The 24370-nt window shown below is 41.9% G+C and overlaps 1 protein-coding gene across 26 annotated transcripts in view; it reads left to right on the forward strand.

Moving 5' to 3' along the window:
• Positions 1 to 24370, forward strand: part of LOC116854091 (forkhead box protein P1) — a 324470-nt gene that overhangs the window by 276934 nt on the left and 23166 nt on the right. For all 26 annotated transcript variants that reach the window (XM_032835651.1, XM_032835647.1, XM_032835649.1 and 23 more), the window contains 2 exons: positions 22727 to 23323; positions 23914 to 23976. In XM_032835651.1, the coding sequence (XP_032691542.1) occupies positions 22727 to 23323; positions 23914 to 23976 (660 nt within the window). The remainder of the gene's footprint in view (positions 1 to 22726; positions 23324 to 23913; positions 23977 to 24370) is intronic.

Here is a 24370-nt window from a genome sequence, read left to right on the forward strand (position 1 = left end):
TCTCTCTCTCTCTCTCTCTCTCTCTCTCTCTCTCTCTCTCTCTTTCTCTCTCTGCTTCTCTCCATTCGTGCAGTTCGCATTTTGTACCTTTATCCTTGTTCTCTTCTTCCATTCTACCCGTCGCTTTTCCAGTTCCCGTTTTTCGCGATGTCTGTCGGTGAATCGGATGAATGGACAAAACGAAGTAACAGCCACTTCCTCTCGCGTATCCCTTTTTTCCTCCTCTGCCGTTTCCTCATGTTCCGGGAAATCTAGTTGATTTGTCATGATGATGCGTTTAACGTGCGAGGTATACATTAAAAACATGCATATGTATCTACGATAGTCATATTCTGTGTAATGTACAATGAACGCAGAACACATACCTAATGTCCCATGTAAAACAGAAGAAGGGGACGTGAATCACGTTGCGCGTGATTCACAAAGAAGTTCGAAATCGTGCCTCGATCCTTCGCATACGCGGAGAGAATACTCTGAAAAATAAGCGCATTTAGAGACCGATATATACGCTTTCCCTTCGTATATTTTGCGCCAATACTCATGGCTATGCTGCAAACGTCGGAGCGTACAAGAGAAGTGGCTCGCGATATTTTGCGGACTCCTGATGGATTCGAGTGACCGGAGAATTTTCGAGCAGAATGTCCCACGTGTGTCGGCGCGCGCGTGAGATGGGGGTAGCGATGGTATAAACGACAAACGGAGGTTCACGGGCTGCGCGCCCATATGTGTGTGCCTTGATCGTGGGACAGGGTGACGGGGGAGGATCAGGAGGTCGGAGAGATGTAGGAGGGTGCGTCGTATATCGATACTCGCACGGTCGAGTGTTTGCAGCGATATTTGGTCCATTTCCATTTGGCGCACGTGGCGCGTTTACGGTTCACACCTCTTACCGCCTCACCCTCACGCCGCTCACCCCCAGCCGCCCCCGCCCTCACCCGTGCCACCCCCGCGTAATGGACACGCAAGGTGTCGGCGACTATGCAAACGAAGCCTCTCGACCTTATGGGTGGAGGTTTATGGGTGGGCCGAAGGGAAACGTAATTGTCCAGCGAGCGTTTTTCTTGCAAATTTTCTGCCGCTTTTTGCGTCGCTAATTTCAATGCGTTTCTGATGTTTCGAACAGTTGCGGATGATATTTTCACAGAGATTAAGGGATATATAATTAAAAAGATAATTTGACGTACCGACTCAAGAAACTGAGATCTTTTTTAAGACTTCTATTTTCTGGCCACAGAACTTTTCATTGATGATATCAGATGCCCAAAATTCTTGTGCGTCATTTTCAAATAAAAAGATGAACGAATGAAAGAACGCTTCAGATCACTTTAGAACATTTGAACACAGTTGTGTAAAATACTCCGAAAACCATCATTTTTCCTTAACAGCCAATAAATAGCCAATAAATAGCGTAAAATTAATGTAACATGCAATCTTCCTCTTTAACCTACTTTTTCATATGATTTTGTCACGTTATTTTTACGACTGTTTATTAATTGTCAAAAGAAAAGGATTCAAATAATTTTAGAAGTATGCTCATTCTTTCAATCTCTTTTTATTTAAAAATGATACGCAAGAATTTTCAATGTGTTACTCTTTGTCTCTAACGTTACGATCCAACAAGGCCACGGGCAAGTACCCAGAAAACTTAATTGAAAATAGAGACGGGGGTGGAACTTACAACATAAAGACTATAAATACGAAATGTGCCCTTTTGATTCTCAAGCCAATGTGACATTAAGCGAGACCTTCAAGGTAAACAGAGTTTAGAATTAGACGGTTATATTTAACGCTAAGTTGGCACTCAGTATATGGATCGATAGATTTATTTTTATATGAATTAATTTAGCAAGAGTAATTTATTGGTTCAAGTAAATTCATAAGATTTCTCCTTTTCAAGAGACCCGCATTCTCTCTCTGTTATCGTGCCGTTAAATCAGAAAGAAAAAAAAAAACGTCAAAGGAAGTAATAAGATCTTGATGGTGGACGGAACACCGTATTGATTCGTCCGCGACGTAAACGTGGGTGTATATGTTGGGTGTCCGGTGTGAAAAAAATTTAATATATCCAAATATATCACAGCAAGCAGCAGCAGGCGACGATCGGCCATTCAGAACTCCATAATTTGATATGCAGCGAAATCGGGCGAGAAAGCAGCGATGGGGTGGAAATGGTTTTTAGGGTGAACACCAAGGTGAGGAAGTATGGGAGGAGGGGGCGCGAGAGGCCGCAGTTACTGATGGGATGTCCCGAACAGATGTGGACATTATTCATTACGACTGACCACCGGGCTTTCTTCAGTGCCTCTTCTTCGTCTTCGAGCGAAAGAAGACACGCCGTTTCCTCCTATAATGTCTGAGCCAGGGCAATCTGATTTCAAGAAACACAACACATCAAATTCGCGAAACACCGTCTTCCTTACGTTCACGTTCATCCATGCGTGTCATGAAAGATCACCCTTACCTCAAATATACCCTCCGCTCTTGCCGACCTAACGGCGTCCACTAGAGAGGGGCGGCCATCCTTTGCCGCCCACCCCTTCACTTTACGGCTTAAACAAAACTTTCCTATATTACAAGTCCGTGAAATATGAATACCCGGCGAAAACGGAGTGCTACTCCTCGAGCGCGCGAAGAAGGGGTAAAGGGTGCGCGGGGGTGGTTCTGTACGGTCGACGAACAACGAACGGGTGAAAGGGTGGTGGGTGTCAAAGGGGAAGCGGGGTGGATCTGGTCACTTGCCTGCCATTAAGGGAGCCGCGCGCTGCCGCTGGCAAACCCAATTTGTTATCGACTTATTGGCCAAATTACTTACTATTACCGCAGATTTATTTCGCATATTAGTCCCCGACTACGCCCACTCGTTACGTCTCCATTAATTACCGTCGACCGGCGCGTCCACGCGGATCCCCGGCGCTTTGAGCGACGCGCGAGTGTGTGGGCTAAGCTGCTCGAAAGATTCCTCGCGATTTTCGCTTAATCTCCGTGCGTAATGCCATATGTCGTTGTTGACTCCGTGTCACGTTGCCTTAATAATTTACGTGACACCACTGAGCACTGTACACGTGTAAGATACTAATCGGTTTTTGCGATTCAACCTGACTTGCATTTATTATTGCGCTCTTCTTTCATCAATATCTAATGGTCGCTAACGATAAAAGAGTTCTGTATTCTTCGACTGTATAAAATGTGTTTATTTCAAAAATCGACATTTCTCTTCATTCGAACACAACGCGATTATATCGATATTCAAACTGAGAAACAACTGCTCTATTCTGTATTGTTTCGTGCTTCTAAAAATTCACACGATGCAGAGGACGTAATCTGCCTTGTTCGTTTCTTCGTGAAATAAAATCGCGAACTTCAAGCTCGACGAGATTCAGATCGGACGAGATTTCCAAGTGCGCGACCCTTGTGTTTGCAAATTCCTCGATAACTCGCGAAGCCGTTCGCGACTGGGATTATGATTCCCACGGAAACTAAAGTGCTTTGGAAGGAGCCGATGTAACGTCCTGGAAATTCCACAGAGAGGCGCTCTTTACACACGAGCTCGCCCTCTCGGGCTGAACATACAATCAACACACGAGTTTACCTTGAGTATTTTTCAAAGGACGACACCGCGCCGCGTCGGGTCTCTCAACATCGACAAACCGCACCGCCGTCGGCGGGGGAGGCGAGCGGTTATTCTGTAAACAATACACACGGCGACATTAACGGCCCACCATACAAACATCCGCCTTCGTTTTCTTATCGTTCAAACGCACGACGGGCCCATCCATTTCTTCAAAAACGCAATTCCTGCTTCACGCTCTAAAAGTGGAACACACGTGTACATATGTGTATACGTGTGTGTGTGTGAGAGAGAGAGAGAGAGAGAGAGAGAGAGAAAGAAAATGAGAGAGAAAGAGAGAAATTATATGCCGTATACTAATATATTCAAACTTCGCATCGCGATATGTAATTAAATATTAAATTTATTTGATCTACGTTTATGAAATTAGATGAAATGTGTGTAATCTGAGAAAATATTTTATATTATAATGTTTAACAAAATTATTCACTTTGGAGAAGGATTATAATGCGGGAAAATTGAATCGAATTTGGAGAGGTTTTCAGTCATAAAATACAAATCGTAAAATAATTTTAGTATCTGTCGATAGTGAGATCATAAGTAAAAAGTTTGAAAGAGAATACTTTTTTTCGCGTTATAATGCCGCGAGGATATCTTTTCACATCGATTAATAGTGTACATATTATCCGATATTTAAAAATACACCGAATTAAGCGACTGTAAATTGCTCCCTACTGTGTCATCAATAACTGCGAAGTTACTTTCTGGGAAAGTCACTTCGTTCAGTCCCGTTGAATTATGAAGCTATCCGTATGAGTTAATTCGGCATCTTCTTAGCCCGTTGTCGGAAGGGTTGACGTAGGAAAGGGTCCGTTACGGTCGAAGGATATACTCAAGTCGCCAGGAGAACGATAAAATGCGCCACGTGTTACCCAGCACTTGATATTCATGCACGTTCGTCCGTAGCACGTCGAACCTCAACTAACGGGTACCCAGCAATCTAATAAAGATAAAAAATAACGTCGACTCCTGCTCTATCGAGCAATTCACACGGGCCGGTCCTCCCGCGCGCGTTATATTGAAAAATATATATCTCTACTCATGCGGCGCGCGCTGACCCATCCGTAGGCTGCATATAAACTGCCCCCTTATAGAATCTGTGAGCGACGTCTTAGGGGTATTAGAATTTTCGTACACTCACCGCCTGCTTCCCTTCCGCACACCCTCTCTCCCCTCCCCTCTCTCTTTTTTCTCTCTCCTGTCCAAATTGTGAATGAAAGATGTTTCATTTATTATTTTATCGCGTTTTAGCTTTCGTACCTGCTAGAGTCGTGCATTTCTTTTTTATTTAAAGAACAACAAAATATTTTATCTTTTACTAATTTCAAGAAAACTCTTCAAAAAAACTTTTCTTACACGGAAATTTAATGAGAAGTATCAATCAATCAAGTAAAGAATGATTAAATAAATAAGCATCTGTATAATATGTCACGAAAGTGTGTCAAAGAATAATAAAATTTAGTATTAATCTTTGTAGGGAAAAAGTCTCGAAGTTAAGAATTACTTCACAACGCGCACCCCTGCATCGAGACAAAGCGTCGAGATATCTCGCTAAGTAGTTTGGGTCACGTGCGGGATCGATTCGATAACGGCCTAAATATTTTTACTTAAGCACCCTGTTGGGACCAACGGTCGTTCGGGTACCTCCATTCATGTCTTCATCATTTTCTGTCCCGTTAGAAACAAAGTCCACTCTTACCCCTGCCTTAGTGACAAAGTGTCCGGCCGTGGAGTCAAATATCGATTGTAAACGAGTGAAGCATTCACACATGCGTGTAAAAGTTTCAAGGACTCAGGATTATAAAAGCTTAACCTCTAATTTTCCAATATTTGGTGAATACCAGTGCGTTTACACGTAATGTGATTTTCTAACAAATCGATCGCCAGAACGATCAATTTAGAATCAATGCGGATTAAAAAATGCGGTTACTGACATATCCGCGAAATAAAATGTTAGGGGAGGAGAAAAACACGAGACTATGCTAATAAATTACTAGCCAGTCGTCTCGTTGATTCCGCGATCGTTCGGAAGCGCGATTTGCGATATTCGTGTTCTTTATCGCACACGTAGGAGTACTCGAAAGTCGCATTCATGTGAAAAGGAACGGTGCCGCTCGAGACATTTGAGGGTGCTCGAGAAAACAGAATATGAGGGTTGGTGGCGAGAATCCCGCTACAAGCGGAATAATGTTTATAACGCGCCGTTTCGATGGAATTCGAAATTTGTTTCCTTATCGACCATAATTTTCCAGAATCTACACACAAGTGGATCCTGCGGACTATACGCAACAGAACAATGGGGGATGCCTGTATTTTCGGCTACTAGCCTTCCCTCACGCGCTTTCATCCCTGTATTGAAAAGCGCTACGATTCGACATGTCATCCTCGCACCCATCATTCGTGGCTCCGCGACTCTAAAATTATATCCCTTCCGTTTTTGAGGGTGAAATATCACATCGGTGTGCGTTAGCAAATGTTTGAACAATGACTCTGCGATTTTATTTATTTTTTTCGCTCTACATAGACCTATCGTGAAGACCTAAAGTGAATGACGCGTAATTATCTAATGACTCAACGATAATAATTGATCTCTTTTCGAGCGTTATTTTCAGTAACATTTGTTTCAGTTTTTTAACACTAGAATACTTAGTAATGACAACTTTCTTTGAAGATCCGAAGTAATTTTATCTCCTTGATTTTGATTCTAATATTTCAAAACTTTCTTTTTCTGTTCTTCATTATTTGTATAATAATGATTTCTGAACATGTTAAGAACATAATGTGCAAAATGTAGGCATTTTATATTTAAAAAATATCACAATTTTCTCAAACTCATAAAAAAGACCGGTGTATAGATACAGAATAAAATATAAACTTAAATGGGATTAAAAAATTAAAATAATCTCAAATAATAATTTATATACCCGTCCTTATAACATTGACCATTAAATAAACAGTTAAAATAATTTTCTTTGGACATTCAAGATGAATTGTAAAATAATTTATCACGATATTATATCAATATCTTCTGTTTCTCTTTAAGCATATTCTGAACAACAATTAAAGATCACGAGAGATGTTTTTTTCTAAACCACGAATAAATGGCGGCAACAAGAAGACCTTGGAAGAATCAAATAACCCCAACGGCCATTTTGGTGTTAATCGACTCCCTTGCTTTCTCTAACACGTGCAAAGGGGATTCATTTTCTCTCTTCATTTTATGACGACGTATCTCTTGCTTCGGCACCGAGGATTATTTTCGCGTTAGCACTTCCAAGAGCGTTTTTATCGTCGCGGGTACGGTTAGGTATGTAACGTCAAGTTGCCGACGTTGCACGTCCTCGTGCCGACGTTGGCGCATAAACTTTTCATTGTCGCGTCGTACAGCGTGCAACGTATGAAAAAGCGCGAGTCGAACAATGAATGATAAGATGTTAAGATGCACCGTCGCGGCTTGTCGGGTGGTCCGTAGCGATGGGGGTGTCTCGCGTGAAATAAGAGGCACATACGCGAGCGCATTATGCGAAAAATATGGTAATAATATTGCCGAGGCCAAGCAAAACAGCCCCCTGCATGTGAAATATGCTGGATCGCTCCTGCGACCGCTCCGTCTTCCTCTCCTTCTTATTCATCTCGCCTCTCTTTACGCGACCTCGTCGCGCGGCCGCGTTTACTCCTTTTCTCTTTTTAAAGCACCTCATCTGCCGCGATCTTGAGAGCGCGCCCCGTATCCGGCCGGCACCGCCGACTGAATACAAATGCGGCTTTCGTGCAGCCGCGAGCGGGGCCGGCGACGCAATTCTCGGCGAATTAGCGGCGAAAAACAGGAGCACAATGCGGGCGAGGACGAGCCTCCGCGAAAAGAACGTGATTTACGTGCCGCCGTGACTCGCGTGATTTAAAAATCTCGCGAGCGTGTCTAGTCTCTCTTCGGCGGTCAGGCGTCAGCTTAGTAAATCTCTCGCGAGTAGGGTCGGAGAATTTTCCCAATAATCGTTACGTGAGATCCTCTCTTTGATTCCCGGCTGGTCGACGAGGACACGCCTGACTATCTGGCGCTGTGAAGCGCACGTCACATTTTCGCTTACTTGAACCATTTGATCATCGTCAGATTATTCACGCATTTCTTTAATAAATCTGACTCCCCGGCTGACAAATATTCGGACTGAAAATATTTTCTGCAAATACTTGTGTCTAACAATATCGTTTTCTAAAAAGGACGTCACCAAAATTTGATTTTATTATGTCCGTCGTCTCACGAAAATCAAATAATCTCTACGTTATTGATAGTGAAGCGATTAAACAAAATTAGCATAATATAATTTGAAAATACGACGCTCTCTTCATGTGATCGCGCATTTTGTGAGATCTGGAATAGAAATCGCGATACTTTTTCACAAAAATACTTTTGTACTCGTTTCGGTGTATTTACATCGTCGATCGGCGTATTATATTGCTTTTGCACCCTTTACATTTTTCTATAACCTCCATTTTGTACCGATGTTAATATTCAACGCAGCAAACGGGAACTGAATATTAAAGTAATCGTTTTAACCCTCTGATACAGTATTCAATTTTTGCACTTCGTCTAGAAGTTACACATACAATGCACAATCTAGAAAAGCAACAAATATATTCCTTTAATATCGCTTACGTCTGAAACACTATTATGTCAGTCAATCGATTTATTTTTCGACTTTGCGTTACTCACGTTTCAGAAATGAAGTAAATAAATGATGGAAAACATAGTTCGTAGTATTTAACTTTTAGATACTGGTAATCCAACTAACTACTTATAATTTAGTGGGAACTCCTTGGTAGGATATAATTAAATCGAATAAAAGATGTTTCTAAATATACATCCACGTCCTTGAAAATAAAATCTACTCTGAAGTGTGCTCGTTTATATTTGCATCGTAGATCGATAATGCACTATAATATACGTAACTTGAGGTATACTCCGCACTATAGATTCTATCTTTATGACGTACTACGTGCAACGTTCTACAATCAGCATAGCAAAAGATACAACGTATTATGTATGTAACTCTACACGGAAGGGTTGAAGAGTCTCTTAGAAGCGCTGCAACACTCACGTAAACGCTTGTATGTCCTATCGCTTCTTTGTCGCGACGACACCGAGAAGGGCCAATTTTCTTCGAGCTGTATGTCGTGAGCGCTCTTAACTCTCGCCCGGAAACATCTTGGCAGCTCCATCTTTCATTAGAAAATAGCTACCCCTTCGTTCTGCTTAAGAGGCGCCTCATACTCTTCTCAATATTCTCGCGCAGCCCTTTTCGCTTCTAATTCCTGAGCCCGGAACAACCTGGCATTTTTCTCACCCTTTACTTGTCTCTCTCTCTCTCTCTCTCTCTCTCTCTCTCTCTTTCCTCCCCCTCTTCTCTTCCTCTCGGCCGGAGAGAGATGTACCCTCGCGCGGCGCGTGAAAAATATTGGATAATTTTCCAAGTCAGAAAATCCGCTGTTGCCCGACTTAATTGTATCATCAAGAACTCCTCGAGTTCGGCAAGAGACGAGACTTAAGTAATACCGTACAATTTTTAACCGCAATCTCATCCGATATTCCGGCCACGTCGGACTTGAAATTCAAAACGGGTTGACGCCACTCGAGTCCCCAACCCTTTGCGCTGTGTTCTTAATCACGCTTCCTTTTTACGTCACAATCGTTTATCGTTAAGATGTCCCCTCTTAGGTGGAGAAAAATATGTTCCGCGTGGGGTTACACGAAGGAGATCTTATTAATTGAATGTTCTCTCAGTTCAATCGATTGTATCTTTATCGCAATAGCGATCTTCGCAAATCAGCCGTAAATCATTATTGCTTTCATCTTCGAAGATTACTATTGCCATACGCGAAATTTGAAAGGACAATGCGATTTCTCGATGAGGCGATAAATGAAGGCTGCCATGAACGATGGCGGCCGGGCTTCTCTATTCCACCCTCGCAGTTGGGGACGTAGGAATGCAAAAGCGAAGTACGGGAAAAGTGGGGCGACGAGACGACGGCGGTCGGAGGTCCGTCGTCGGCCTGACGGACTCTCTCGTTTGTGCAAACAAACCAAAATGGACTGCGAATAAATATGCGTCTACGAGCAAAAGCGAACGCCCGTATGCTGGGTCATGATCCGTCCATGTACGCGGAGGTGCGGGGTCTGGGGGGGAGGGGGGCGCAGGGATGAGTGAATCGTATGGTGCGAGGGGGCGGGATACGTCGGGGATTTAGAGACCTTTAATGGAGCTCGTCTGTCCCGCGACTACCAGAAAAGGAATTCGCCACTTTCCATTATTCACTCCGCGCCTTTTTTTATCGCGTCGTACCGCCTTTTTGGGAAAACCGCATGGGGGTTGCTCTTTCGCAAGACAGACTCAATAGTCTGCCGTTTCCAACGCTTACATCGAGCTTTTTCCATTCTCCGGGCGCGTGCCAAAACACGCGTCTTATTTACGGGGAAGTTTCGTTTTCCGCTTAATTACAGAGATGAGCTTACAAAAAAGTGCAATGCTAGAATGTGTAAAAAAAACCAAAACCGTGGATGATCTTTTTTGAAGAACACCTTTCTCTCTGTTTTCTCTATACATGTTACAAACTTATAAATTTATATATAAACTAATAGATTGATATAACTTTGTATTTACTATTTAAATTGATGTTATTTTAGTTACTATTTAAATTAATGCGAATTACGTTTTATTTATTCTATTACTTTCTAGGGATTATTTACCCTTTAAATTGAAAGTTATATATTTGCACGGAATCGACTAAAGACATTTTGGAGGATTACTCGAAATGGAGATTGTCAGATTGATTTTTTTCGTTCCATTACGTCGTTTTGTCCTCGATATTGAATAGATTCATTCCAAAAGTTCCCTGGTTGACCCTATTTCACGATACTTCGTAGCTGGACCGTGCGATAAAGCATGAGATGTTTTGTTTCGCGCGCTGACTTTCACCATTAGCGCGTAGCTGCCCCCGGCGACGGGAATAAACTTCCGACTACGTTCGCCGAAGAAAATGAAATAAAGGATACATCTGTTTGGTAAAGCATAATTTCCCGTTTCTTCGACCACCCCTGCCTCCGAGCCACGTTGTTGCCAGCCCGCGTTGGCCACAAGTCGTTAATGAAAATCAAACAACGGAAAAATTACATCCACTTGGCGGTAACCATCGTCCCAGTCTTTTCCACCCCTGAGACTTTTCAGGGGCGGTTTTGCCTTCGTCAGCCTTTCCTTTCCTCCACTGCATCAGCGAGGGCTTCCAGCGGCCTCTCTGGTCCACCATGTTCTTCCAGTCGCCTCTTCCTTCTCCCCCTGCCTCACCCACCCCCTTCGCTCTCTCGTTCGGTCTACTCTCCTCGTCTACTCTTCGTTAATCTACTGTATCTTTGCGAAAATGGAATTAATAGAAGTCGTGTTTGCCGCTGCTCGATATTACAATATCGTGTTCGATGTAACGGGCAAGTCTAACGGTGTTTGTACAACTACAATGGGAGTCTGGAAACTGTTGTTCCTTCGTGGCGGCGGTGGTGGTGGTGGTGGTGATGTTTGAGCTAAATTTTCCGGAAAATGAACGTAAAAAAGCACTTTAAGCGTGAAATACGTCATCGGGGTAGTTTCGCGAATTTCCTCCGCGAACTTAACTAACTTTCCCTGTTGCGATGATTGCCGTTCGTGAATGCGTAAACTAATCAAATTCAATTTTCATTCGTTCCTCAAAGGGGAGAACTCAGAGGAAAAATCTTAAGCGCAAAAGTCTGACACGCTTCAACATTTCGAATAATTTTCTCTTAATCACGTGAAAGCGCGCGCGTTTCGAATGCGTTGGCCCGTAGTATGATCACGACAATTGACTTAATTTAATCAAAACGGGGTAGACGCAATATACCGCTCGGGATCTGAACGCAGGTATCCCCGTCGACCCTGTGTTTTTTGCTTTATTCCTTTGGCAAGGAAGCCACGAGATCCGCCAGCCGGAAAGTCAGGAGCGAAGAAAGGTCTCTTCATAATTCAAACGGCCACTAATTGATACTGAATTATTAACTGGAACGAAAGTAAAACACGGCCTCCTCCGGCGCGAAGAGATTACCTGGCCATTGCCTAAGGATCCATCTGGTTACCGGCTTCCTGGAAGAGGAATTTTAAACATTGTTCCAACAGAACAACAGATTGTCTCGTGCCCGTACGAACGACGTTTCACTTGCCTAGCCGAGAAAGTCATCTCGCTATTTCTTCGCTTTAATTTCTGTTGATACTACGAATTTCTTGTCTCTTACATATTATTATGTAATCAACATTAATAATTAAAATCTTCTTTTTTATTTGGTGTTTTTAACACTGAAGAATGATTAGGAAACCTTTTTGAATGCTCGTATCAATGATGACTTCTGAACATGCTAAGAACATAATTTGTAAAACGTGGACATTTTATATATTGTAAACAAATTTCACAATTTTTACAAATTTGTAATTGCAGTAAGATATAATACATCATAATTATTTGCTTGACCTCTGTAATTAGTACATAAGGAAAATATTGTAGCAAAAATTAAAATTATTTTTCTTTTTACAATTTTGTAAAACTGAACTGAACTGAACTGTACAAATTACTGTGTAAATTACTGTACAAAGTACTGTGCAAATTACTATAGAAATAATAAATTTAACAATCTACCTATTATGCGATATATAAAAAACATTCAAATAATTACAATAATTACAATATTTTGAAATAAAAGATTAATCGTGCTTTAACGTTTTTAAACAAATTCATGTAATAATTTCAGTCATTATACTATACAGTTCAAGATTATAAAAATGTTGTAATTTTTACAATATTTTTTCTATGTACGAAAAGACTGGTGAATAGACATAAACTTAATCGTGATTAAAAAATTAAAATCTCCAATAACAGTTAATTAAATAAAATAAAGAGTCGAAATAACTCTTTTTTGGACATCCGGCGTAAATTATAAAATAATCCATCATCAATATCATCGATCTTTCACGTCACTCTTTTATCATGCTTTGCTCCAAGAATAGTTAAAACTTACGAGAGGTTTTTTCCTAAACTATGTTAGACAGAAATGACAACAACAAGAAAACCTTAAAGGGAATCAAAGTGACTCCATCGGATATCTAGTGTTAAAAAAGATATTGATCCTACATCAGTCATGGAATACGCGAATAAAAGGTGGCGCGCACCGCAGCAACTGGAAAACGGGCCTAAGCACAATGATTGTCGCAATCGTTTCCGACAGTGTCGTAGACGTAAGTCGGTGTCGGAAGTCAACGCACAAGGATTGGCGTAGACATGTGCTGTATCAAATATGATTAGACGACACAATTGATGCAGCATGCGTCTACGTCAATCCTTGTGCGTTGACTTCCGACACCGACTTACGTCTACGACACTGTCGGAAACGATCGCGACAATCTTTGTGCTCAGGCCCTACTCCGTGTACTCGTTTCTCATACCGATGCATCCGGCCGCATATCTCACGGAAACAGGAGAAGAAACCGGAGACCGGCTGGTGTGACGGCGACGCACGTACGACGTTGCACATTTCGCGATGCGCGTGCTGAACTCGCTGAACCGATGGATGTAAGCAAACCCGCAGAATGTCGGAATTACTCTCTCCGATGCACCCTCTGTTCCGGTTTCTCTGTTATCCGTTCTCGTTCTCACCCTCCGCCCCATTGCTCGGCCCTCCGCGCCCTTCGCTCGCGCGGCTGCATGGTCTCGCTTTCTCGCTCCCTTCGTCTCTTCGACAGCTCTCTGGACAGCGTCGACCTTCTGTATCTCGCCTACCCAGCTGCGACAATCCCACCTCTATGCGTTAATTCCTGTACACACAGACAGCGGATACCTACGGGAGAACGTACCGCGGGCAATGTTTACCTTGCATAATGCCAGCGATCTTTGTTTCTTGCCTGATGCGCCGCGTCCGTCACATTATTTCGTGCAGCGAAAGGCCGCACTTTTTCACAAGGCCTCCGACCGTTTGTAGCTCACGTCAAGAGCACAGCAAACATATTTAATACTCGTACAAATATTTTTTTCCCGCGTATTGTCGACGTGTTAATTATTCCCGATGCTTATTGTTCACGATACCAAGACACGCTGCGACTTGGATAAATTGTCCTTTGCAATTGTCTCATATAGAAGGTGATTTCAAAAACTGATATCTCCAAGAAGATCCACTTACGTCTTCAAGTAATATCGCTTTTCAGCAAAATCGAGGCGCATATTTTTGTAAAAAAGATTGCATGTTTTTTCCACACAAAGAAAAATACATATTGCCTTCAAGTAAATGTTACTTGTTTTTAGTATTTCACAAGTTTCTATATCCGCAAATCTGTCATAAATTCATCAAGTCTAAAATTTATTCAAGATGAATTCTAAATCCTAATAAGTTTAGCAATTCAATCAAGAATATAAATTAAAACAAAAATTCACAACATCAGTATGAGAAAACCGTTACCGTACATCCGAGAAGTCATTATAATGGGGCGAGTGTCATGTTTTTTAGTTCTTTGACGTGTATGAAAAAGTTGTACTTCAGAGACTGTAAAAGTCATCTAAAATATCGCCCAGTCTATAAGAGTTAATAAAGTCTTGATTGCGTCCCGATCCGCACTACATTGCAAGACTTATCAGAAGCCGATACCACCATCTTATATAAATTACATATCTGATTGGGCTCGATGGGATAAATTGCTAGTCGGGAAGATATCCGCGACAGAGACTACAACATCGAATGGCAACGTTCGTTATTTGCGCCGTGAGAAAATGTTGACGCGCGCGAACGATCGTTAACGATGATGATAATTCGATAGAGAATTTTTATAACGATCGACACGTTCGAGACAGCGCGTCGGACGATCGGCAAACTCTGCAAGGCTGAACGGCAGGTCCGCCGCGGAATCGTGGCGGACGAAGGTTAGCGAATCGTACTAATTGATACCGATGGAAGGGCGCTCCTACATTGTCAATCGGGAGAATCAGCGCGGATAGAAGTCCCGTCCGGGGTCGTCATCGTGATCCGTTCGGTTGCGTCGCTACACTAAAATAAACCTTTGAAACGAGTGGCGGCGCGGCGGCGGCGGCCAGGTAACTCCGGGAACTCCGGTAGCGAGGGCTCCCGGGGCAGGAGAACGGGAAGGGAAGGCGGAGAAGGTCGACGGCGATGAGTCCGAGTTTTTGAGAGGCTGACGAACCAATCACGGGGCCATCTATAATGTACACAGCCCGTTAACGATTGAGACCAGAGACATTCCGTCCGCTTGGTCCTAGCCATTCTCCAAATATCCGCCATGGCTAGTCAATCGTCCCAGGAACCTGCCCGCACCACCGTCTCCCACCCCCCTAACCTCTCTCCTCCCTTCTTCCCGCCCTCCCTCCGCCCGGGCAATTCCGTCCCTTTTCTCTTTTCCGCAGCCGAGCGCACGTGAAACGTTCGTCGGACCGTCGAAAAACGGACGCCCACGGAATCGTTAATTCCTCTCAATATTGCACGTCCTTTTCAGAAGCCACGTCAAGTCACCGCGCGACGTCCCTTCGTTGGCGGAATGGCGTAAGTGGCGTTTCTAACTGGACGCGACTCGCCTCGCGCGCGATTATTTCCTCCGAGACGGACGTTTGCGACGCGCTCGGGCAATACGTTGGGACTTGCATTTTTACCGCCGAAGTATCATGCTGAAAGAGCGCTTCTGATTACACCGCGCGAATTCGCGTTCGATCGGTGATGCCGTCTGCCTGCGGTCAGTCCTTCTGTTGTACGCGAGACAAATCTTTCTCTTCGCAAAAACACGGATAATGCAATTATTCTCTGTCACATGTATTTCTTAAAACACTGCGAACCAATTATTTTATTACTAACCGTGATTAAATGCTAAATCGGTGTTTTGTCAAATGAAAAAATGGGAAACGAAATTTCGAAGAATAGGTAACTCTTACGAATAAACAACGTCTCGTTTCGCTATTTTTAAGCATCTAACAAGAACCTTCTATTATTCTTTTAATACCAGAACGCCCGATGGAGTTATTTTAACTCCTTGAAGATCATCTTGTTAACCATTTCCGTTTCTTGTGGTTTAAAGAAAACCTCGTAATTATTTTGAAAGTAGAACACGCTGAGAGAATATTGAAAGAGGTTGATAGTATTGTGAGAAATTATTTTATTTACTTTAATCAATAAATATTTGGAAGTCAAAAATCATTGATACGAGATAATGAAGAACAAAGAGAGTTTCAAAATATTAAAATCGCAAGAAATCAAAATGACTCTCTCAGGCATTGAAAGAGGATATTCCAGTGTTAATAATTTCTTATGAAAATTTAATAAGAAAATGAGAAACCTTTTGCGTCGATCTGATATTATTATGTCTCAGCTCACGCGAATTTTTTCGTGATCCGTGCGCAGTGTATTAAAGAGAAGAAAAACGGGAGAGTTTACCGAATAATGATACTCGATTGCAAAAAAATTATTTACGAGACCGTTTCGTAACGTTTACACATCTACACGCTTTCTCATGACGCGCGTCAGTTGTTCGCTTCAAGCAAACACTTTTTCCCCGCGCTCTCGTTCCAATTGTTTATTATTCCCGAATTCCCGCTCTCTTCGAACACTCGGCGACGATAGCGGTAAGGGCTGCCGGAATCTGCGGGGTAATTTGTATTCCACATTTCTCGCGAAACGATGGGGGCGTCGAACACTCGTGTCGTGTCTGCTCGTCCACCCTTCCTCCGCTCACCCCCTTACGCACATCCGTAAGACTCTTACACACACTCGGGCCAGTGAGTAACGTCTGATTATGCGAGCGCATGGCTGCCCGTAACGCGATTTAATATTAAAATATTATGACAAACGTCAACAGGAGGCGGGTGTAAAGAGACGCACTTCTGATTGGCCCGCGACCGCGTGAATACGAAACGAGAGACAGGGACACCTCGCCAACCCTTGTTTTGCCTTTCGTTACTGTTCCCTTTTTGCTTCCGCGACTAAAACTCAGAGGAGAATTTCAGCGGATAAAGCGGATAACCGGACCAGGTGTTAATCCAGCTGAGTGAGAATGTGGTCTTCCGGTTTTTAATTCCATTATTCCTTTGTAGCTCGGGAGGGTCCGCGGAACATTGAGCGGAAACTTTGCGGCGCCAACGCGTGCAAATATTATAATATAATATAAAAATTGTATAGAGTGTCCACTTTATAATCAATAAAATGTCTACTTTATTCTGTCGAGGAATATCCCCGCGAAAGTGATACAATTCTTAAGTTGAATCCGACGTCTCTCCCTGTCGATTCTCTTCGATGGTTTTGCGTGTAAGTAACAAATTTTTTATAGATTCAACATCTCTGTGTTTAAAGCAAACTTGAGCGTCAGACCCGATACGTAGCTGATGAAACGCGCGGGCCGCGTCGAAATGGTAAAACAGAGCTTTACGAAATAAGCGCGGATACCCGATGCAAAATACAAATAAAGAATCGACATCGAATCTGATTTGGATTCATCGTGCAGGCGAATCGTCGACGCCAGTGTCGATTTAAACGTTCAGCTCTCTCCGTCGGCTTTTTTTCCCCATGCGGAGGCATCTGTAACGCGAGCGGGCAGGCACACACGTAGCGCCGAACGAGACTCGATCCACACGCAGTTTAGTTCGCGCATCGTCGACATGCAGAAAAACGCGCTGAATAAACACTCCTGACAGCGTGCTTGTAACGAGTTTAAAATCTAACGATACCCCCCATCGGTTTAAAACACGGCCGACGCTCGCCGGCTATCGAACAATCGCCTACACAACAGAAATTTCGATACCCGTTTTGTATTCATTCCCTCCTATCGGCTGATATTGATATCTTCCCCTCTTTCTACCTTGTCGAACGGTTACAAAACGATTGGCGTCGATTGTTCGTTATTAAATCATGACAATCGTGTCGTTAAGCGGCTATATCCAATTCTGGTTTTGCGCAGAATGCATGATCCCTACGGACTCGCTCAGTCCCGAATATCGTATTGCAAGTCATTACAATTTTAACTACTCGGGAAGGCAATTTCTTTTGTTTGCTTACTTACAATTTCATATTTATATTTGCGATTTTATTTGTTCTCATCGATTTTACCTGTCACTATCAATCGAGCGATAATGTATTTTTGACAACCAGGATTATCAGTGTCTTTCTTGATTCTTTTTCTCTTAAGGCTTCTATTTCTCCTCAAAAAAATCCCCAAAAATTATTGAAACTTCCTTTATCCTTCTAGCTGAAAACTACACAACTTTTCTCGTGAAAAATAAATTGCCAAGTATTTTATTTTTAATGATTTAAAAAAATGCTCTAAAAAAACGAGCACTTCTAAAAAGTAACCTTATGCAGTACTACTCAGAGAATTAAAACATAAAAAATCCCTCGAGTCATTTCACGCGGAAACGAAGTTACAACATAACAATTGTGAAACTGACGTATCAGATTATACAGTATAGGAAATATACCAATGAGTCACAGTTGCCTAAACATCATCAGATTCTTGCGACCTTCCACCCTCCTCCCAGTCGATGAAGCGGAAGACGAGACGCAGCGGAAAGTTCGGCAACGAGGAGAACCGAAAGTATCACGACGAGGGTGTACATAAGGAACTCATATACAACCACGGGAGTTTCGACACAGTAGGATACCGCGACGGTGGAGTAAAGCAGGGACAGGGGGAAAAGGCGAAGGGATAAATCCAAACAGTAAACAGAGCGGAGTTCGCGGGGCGGAACGTCGGTGAAAATTCTAATATATAAAAGATATGAGAGGCCGCGCGCGAGGGGGTTGAACTCGAGGAAGCCTCCGGGATTCAAATAAGTGGCGTTACGTGGGGCACCCGTGACGGTGCGGGGGATGGGATGGAGGTAGAGGACGACGGGGGTCGAAGGAATCTGAACAGCCAACAACAAGCGCAGCCTCCGACCTTTATTTAACCTTTTCTTAAAAGAGTCTTAGGAGTCCCTCTTATCTGCAGTCGATGGCCCTCCAACGTCGGCTCTTATACTTTCATTCTCTTCCGTACTCTTATATCTTTTTCCTTTGCTGTCCGTGTACACACGTCGAGCTTCATCGTCTTTACCCCCTTCACTGAAAAACCCCTCTATGTTGCCGCGACGAATAACGAAAATCGCTACCCCTTCCGCGGTTGTCGCAGTTAAGATTCTTCCTTTCTTTGTTAAAGTAGAGAGAGAGAGAGAGAGGGAGACGAGGGTTAGTATTAATTAACGAATTAAAGGACGATTGCAAGGAACGGGGAGATACAAACCGAAATGAATTAAACAGTTCTACCGATTATCGCGTTTCATTAAAATAGTTGTATCATAAAACGAGTTTTGTCAGAATTTGATGAAACTTCTACTATATACACAAAGAAATATTATCTAATTGCTCATGCAATTAGAAAAATATTAACCATGTAACAGCTAAGATATTTGCAGAACTAAAGTTTTAATATACTTAATATCTTCTAAACTAAAACTTTGATGAAAAATTATTAGGTGATATTAAAGACTAATATATCTATATATTATATATATATAAATTTCAGAATTATTGATAATTTCATTTTCAAAATATAATGATGGAAAGTTTACAATTTATAGTGTATATATTCGAGATACGTATACGTATACACATATTTAAATACTTATATTTCTGTTTATTATCTCCTCTTTTTATCATCTGTGTATCTAATGCAAATATATAAAGCACTCATAAAAAAGATACAAAATAATAGTTTTATCCTATTTATAATATTGTGTGTGTGAATATAAATTTATTTTATTTTCGTTTCAAAGTAGCAATAATACATAATGAAATATAGATATAGAAATATATATATAGAAATTTTCTTTGATATATAGTGAATTTACAAATGATGAAGGAGAAATGCATCCTACAAATTACACAACTTGACAATAACGTAAAGTGGAAACCTCAAAATCGTCATTCGACGCGGGATCCGCAGTTACGGCGACGGAAAAAAACGAATTCGAAAGGATTTCCTGGCATACGTGCAAAATTTCGCGATGCGATGTGCCCTTTCTTCTGTTTTTCTTCGTCGCCTTCTGACCCCCGCCGTCCTCTCCTCCCTTTTCTTTCTTTCCTCTGCCGCACAGACTTCGGGCCGAAGCGCCACGCGTTGGCGCTCCTGACTAAACACTGATAACGCGCGCCGCGGAATTTCTTTGCATGTTATAAACATACGTAATCGTACACAAATAAGATTAGCATAGGACTCGGCGTGCTGGATTTGCAAAAGACACACGGCCTTCCGCCCGAGAGACAATCGTTTCGTAGCGCCGTGAAGACAAACGTATTTTAAATTTATCTTCACCGACGTCTTCCGTGGGTTGCTCACATCACGAGAACCGCGAGTCCTGCTTGATCAAATCGTGAAGATGCGGCACCATTAATACGTCGGATAGTTGAAATTATGTCAATATCTGAATGATATTATGCAAAACTGAGTTAAACCAATTAATGTAGCAATTTCGGATATTTAAATTTAACATACAGAGAGAAAGTTCCATATAGTCGCCACTCAGCCAGTTTCCACGTTATATCGATGAACGAATTTTTACATAACATCGCTCCTATCCGCCAGCCGTGATTATAAAACGTGATTATGAAATATGTAATTTGTTGTAACGTCGATCAATCGTGAAGTTTTGTGGCAAAATACACAATCGTGAATGCACCTGCGATGACAATAGCGCGCTATTGCTCTATCTATAACCGTCGCGACGTCGACGGTTCGAAGTTTAGCACTTATTGACGTTTCAATGTTACTAGACACCGCAACCGATCGTGTGAAAAGGCGCAAAAGGTGACGGAATATTTTCGCGGAATAAACACATCGGGAAACGCACACGAGCGCCTTCGACAAGCTGTTTTGCTGTTCTGTTGCTCGATGGATTCTTGGATCGATAAATATTTGCATAAGCAATGCATTCTGAGACATGTGTGTTTGTGGCAATTACTTTGTCGCGCGACGATTGTTTGTTATGCAATTCAGTTCCGACGAAGGCACGAAGTGCAAGGCCGAGACGAGCAAAAAAAAAAAAGAAAAAGAAAAACGAATTGGAAATACTTTAAACTGAACGTGTCTTGCGCGCCGTCTTATTAATGTATGTGATAACATCGCGTGCTCGCGATAAGTGTTTACAAGGACGAGTAATTAGTCAAAGCGATTCACAAGAGACTTATTAATTTCATTGCAGTTGAAATTATACTCTACCATATTTTACACACTCGCTATATAGAATACATCGATAAAAATATCGACGAACACGGTTCGGAACACGACACACCGCGCGAAAAATAACCTACATATGATTTCCTTCATAATATCAATTTTAACGCAAAAGGGGCTTTTATTCCGCAATCCAGAGTCCATAATTCTTGATTCTTCGAATTTCGCCGTAAATCGAAGCGATAAAGTACTTGCTGCAGAAATGTATTAAATATTAAAATCACTTTAACACCCAGTTTTACGTTCTATGAATTTTAAATTTGAAAAGTACCGTATGTATATGTATGTGTAAGTTTTGTTGACATTATATATTATGCGACAGCTATTGCTTTACACTAATGTACAAAAAGATAGAAAAGATAATATACATTATTATATAAAAAGAAAAAATGTATAGGATGTCCTAAACTCTCTACCGCAATTTCGTGGAGACGTAGGACGAATTGAGGTAAACATAAAAATCTCATGCCGTTTTACGATATTTGCAATAAATCTTGATATATTAATTAAAGAAGATTAATGACTAATCACGCGCGATATGGTAGATGAGCTATGATATGGTAGTAGCGTCATCTGCCGTTGTATACTTATACTTTAGGTCAAATTAAACAAAAAAGTCCTGTATTGCATTTTGCAAATAATCACATAGATTTTTAGATTTTAAACATAAAAGATTTGTGCATTATTGCACACAATCATGTAACAATTTACTTTCATTAATTAGTAAAAATCTACGTTATTTGTAAAATGATAAAGGCCTTTTTTGTTCAACTTGACCTAATATACAAACATACAATAGCACACATCGCCATTACAGCTCATCTGCCATATCGCATGTGATCAATCATCAATTTTCTTTAATTAATATCTCAACTATTGTCGCGAATATCGCAAAACGATATAGAACTTTTATGTTCTCCTTGATCTGTTCTACGTTTACACAAAAATTGCAGAGTTTGGGACACTTTATATATGTATATATATATCGTCGTTGCAAATCCACTTTATCAGCATAACGGAAAATTGTTTCCACGAAAATAGGTCTCTTAAGATAATGAGAAATAATAAATATCTCGGGAAACGTTGTCTAATGCCATACCCATTATATCATGTAATAACACAATAACAATGGAGAACTTATCGAGACATCTAGAACGCGCTCGAAAGTTTTGACCCTCGATCGTTCCCTCTCATGAGCGAGAAGCGAGCGGAAGAGAAGCTGGATACTCGGTTCCGCCTTTACACTCGACAATCTGCTTGATGATAGAACTTAATAAAACAAATCCCGCTGTGTAAACAGCCGAGGAGACTCAAGCCGACGTCATTCAGACAACAGCGAGTTTTCCTTCGAGCCAGCCAATGATGACGGAGCAGCCGAGCTGGTCCGCTCGAATACCATTAGATAAGATCAATATTGTTCAAAATACGGTAGAAGTTTAACGCATGTACATTACATGGCATTTATATCATGAATATTCCGCCCGGGGCTGCTCTCCCCTTTCGCGATTTCGCGTCACGCTAGCTTTCTCTCTCATTCCACCCTCATCTTATCTTGTAGCTTTCCGCTGCGTAAATATCGTCGATCTGTCCTTAGATATTTAGCATCTTTTCGACAATATTGCACGACAACGTGTCATCTATATTATTATTAATCTTATATATCATAAATCTTCTATATCATTATTATCCGTTGATACGGAAAAGAAATGTCATATTTTGTTTATACGCGGCGTTATGTACAATATGTTCACGTTAGAGACAGTCTTTGATCGAGCTCTCGATCTCCATTTTCATATTGCAGGCTACTTCGCTGTTTGCAGCCCTGAAACAGCAGCAACAGCAATCGCGCGACAGTGTCTTCTCGTCGCGGGATCGCGAGTGTCGCGACAGGGACCGCCTGCAAGCGACGCGCAATCGCGACTCCGGCAGAAGCAACATAACAGAGACCGGCAGTGGCAGTGGTGTTGCTGATCAACAACAGCAACAGCAGCAGCAGCAGCAGCAGCAGGAGCTCAGCATCGAGTACCAAAGCAATGGGAAGCTCAGTCCCGCTGGACACGCAGTGACAGCAGCACCCATGACCCAGCAAAAGCAGCCAATCATTACACAACAGTCGCAACAGCCCAGCTCGGGGGCACCAGGGCCCCAGCCTAGTCCACATCAGAGTCCGCAAGCCCCACAGAGGGGTTCACCGCCAAATCCTTCCCAGGGCCCGCCACCCGGAGGCCCGCCAGGGGCTCCTCCGTCGCAGACTCCCTCGCAGATGATGCTCAGCTCGGCAAGCGGCCTCCATCAGATGCAACAGCTGCTGCAACAACACATACTCAGTCCCACGCAATTACAGTCTTTCATGCAGCAACACACGTTGTATCTGCAGCAACAGCAGCAGCATCATCAGGTGAATTCATCCTAGCACCCCGCTAATCTTTGCCGCGTTATAAGTGGATGTAATCGCGAACATCGTATAAAAATATTCAGTTCTACAAGCATACGTACGTTTTAATGTACTTCCTTATCATATTTTGGTGAATGAACGAATTAAAATTCTAACATAGCACTTAATTGATCTCAAATAGAATTTTGATGCATTACATTTCTACTTAAAAAATCCAATAAGGAGAGATTGATAGAAATATATAGAAATTTCATTGAAATACTATATGACTTTATCTGAACTTGTTATTTTTATCGAAAATTTAAATTTCTCACATTTCAGCTCATATAAAAAAAATTACAAATTTCTTTCTTTTTATATTCTCACTTACTTTTAACGATTAAATGTTTATCTAAATATACATGTCTCTGCACGTAATTTTATCATATTTTACCAAAAATACATTTCAGTTATATAGACTTTTATTTAATTCTATTTTTTAATTCTATCAAGTCTTTTAAATAGGGATTGCTTTGTTTTTGTTTCTGTACGAATAATTCCGCTCTGCACGTTTATCTTGCCGCGACCCCATTTATAATGTCGTTCAATTGCAGGATTCATCCTCCGATCATGCATCTAACCAGGAACGATTCGGCTACTTCTCCTCTTTAAAGAACGTAAGTAGAATTGTTGAACTTTCGCTCGTCACTCTGTGTCAAATTCACCTCCCCGATTGAATAAACGAAACGGAAACACAAAGGATATCTCTCGTGTGGAAGCTAATCTTAAAAGAGGTTTTGAATTTCGGTACACGCGCGCGCGGCCGATTTGCGGCCGACGAACCGTGGGAACTTTGATGCTGCAGCGAGAGGGTTGATACTTGGTCTGTGTAAACAGGTAGTCCCTTCTATATCGTTACGATAACAATACACATCGCGCGAACCACTTTTGCTATCCAGCCATAATGTTATCCCGGCGCCTACGATCCAATAAGCACTCTGATATTCTTTTTCAAAAATACCAACGCGCGCGACAACAAATATTTTTCATGGCAGCCGTGTGTAGTTTATT

The sequence above is a fragment of the Odontomachus brunneus genome, unplaced genomic scaffold (genome assembly GCF_010583005.1).
Source record: "Odontomachus brunneus isolate Ranch 3 - 2012 unplaced genomic scaffold, Obru_v1 Obru_scaffold_008, whole genome shotgun sequence".
Lineage (NCBI taxonomy): Eukaryota > Metazoa > Arthropoda > Insecta > Hymenoptera > Formicidae > Odontomachus > Odontomachus brunneus.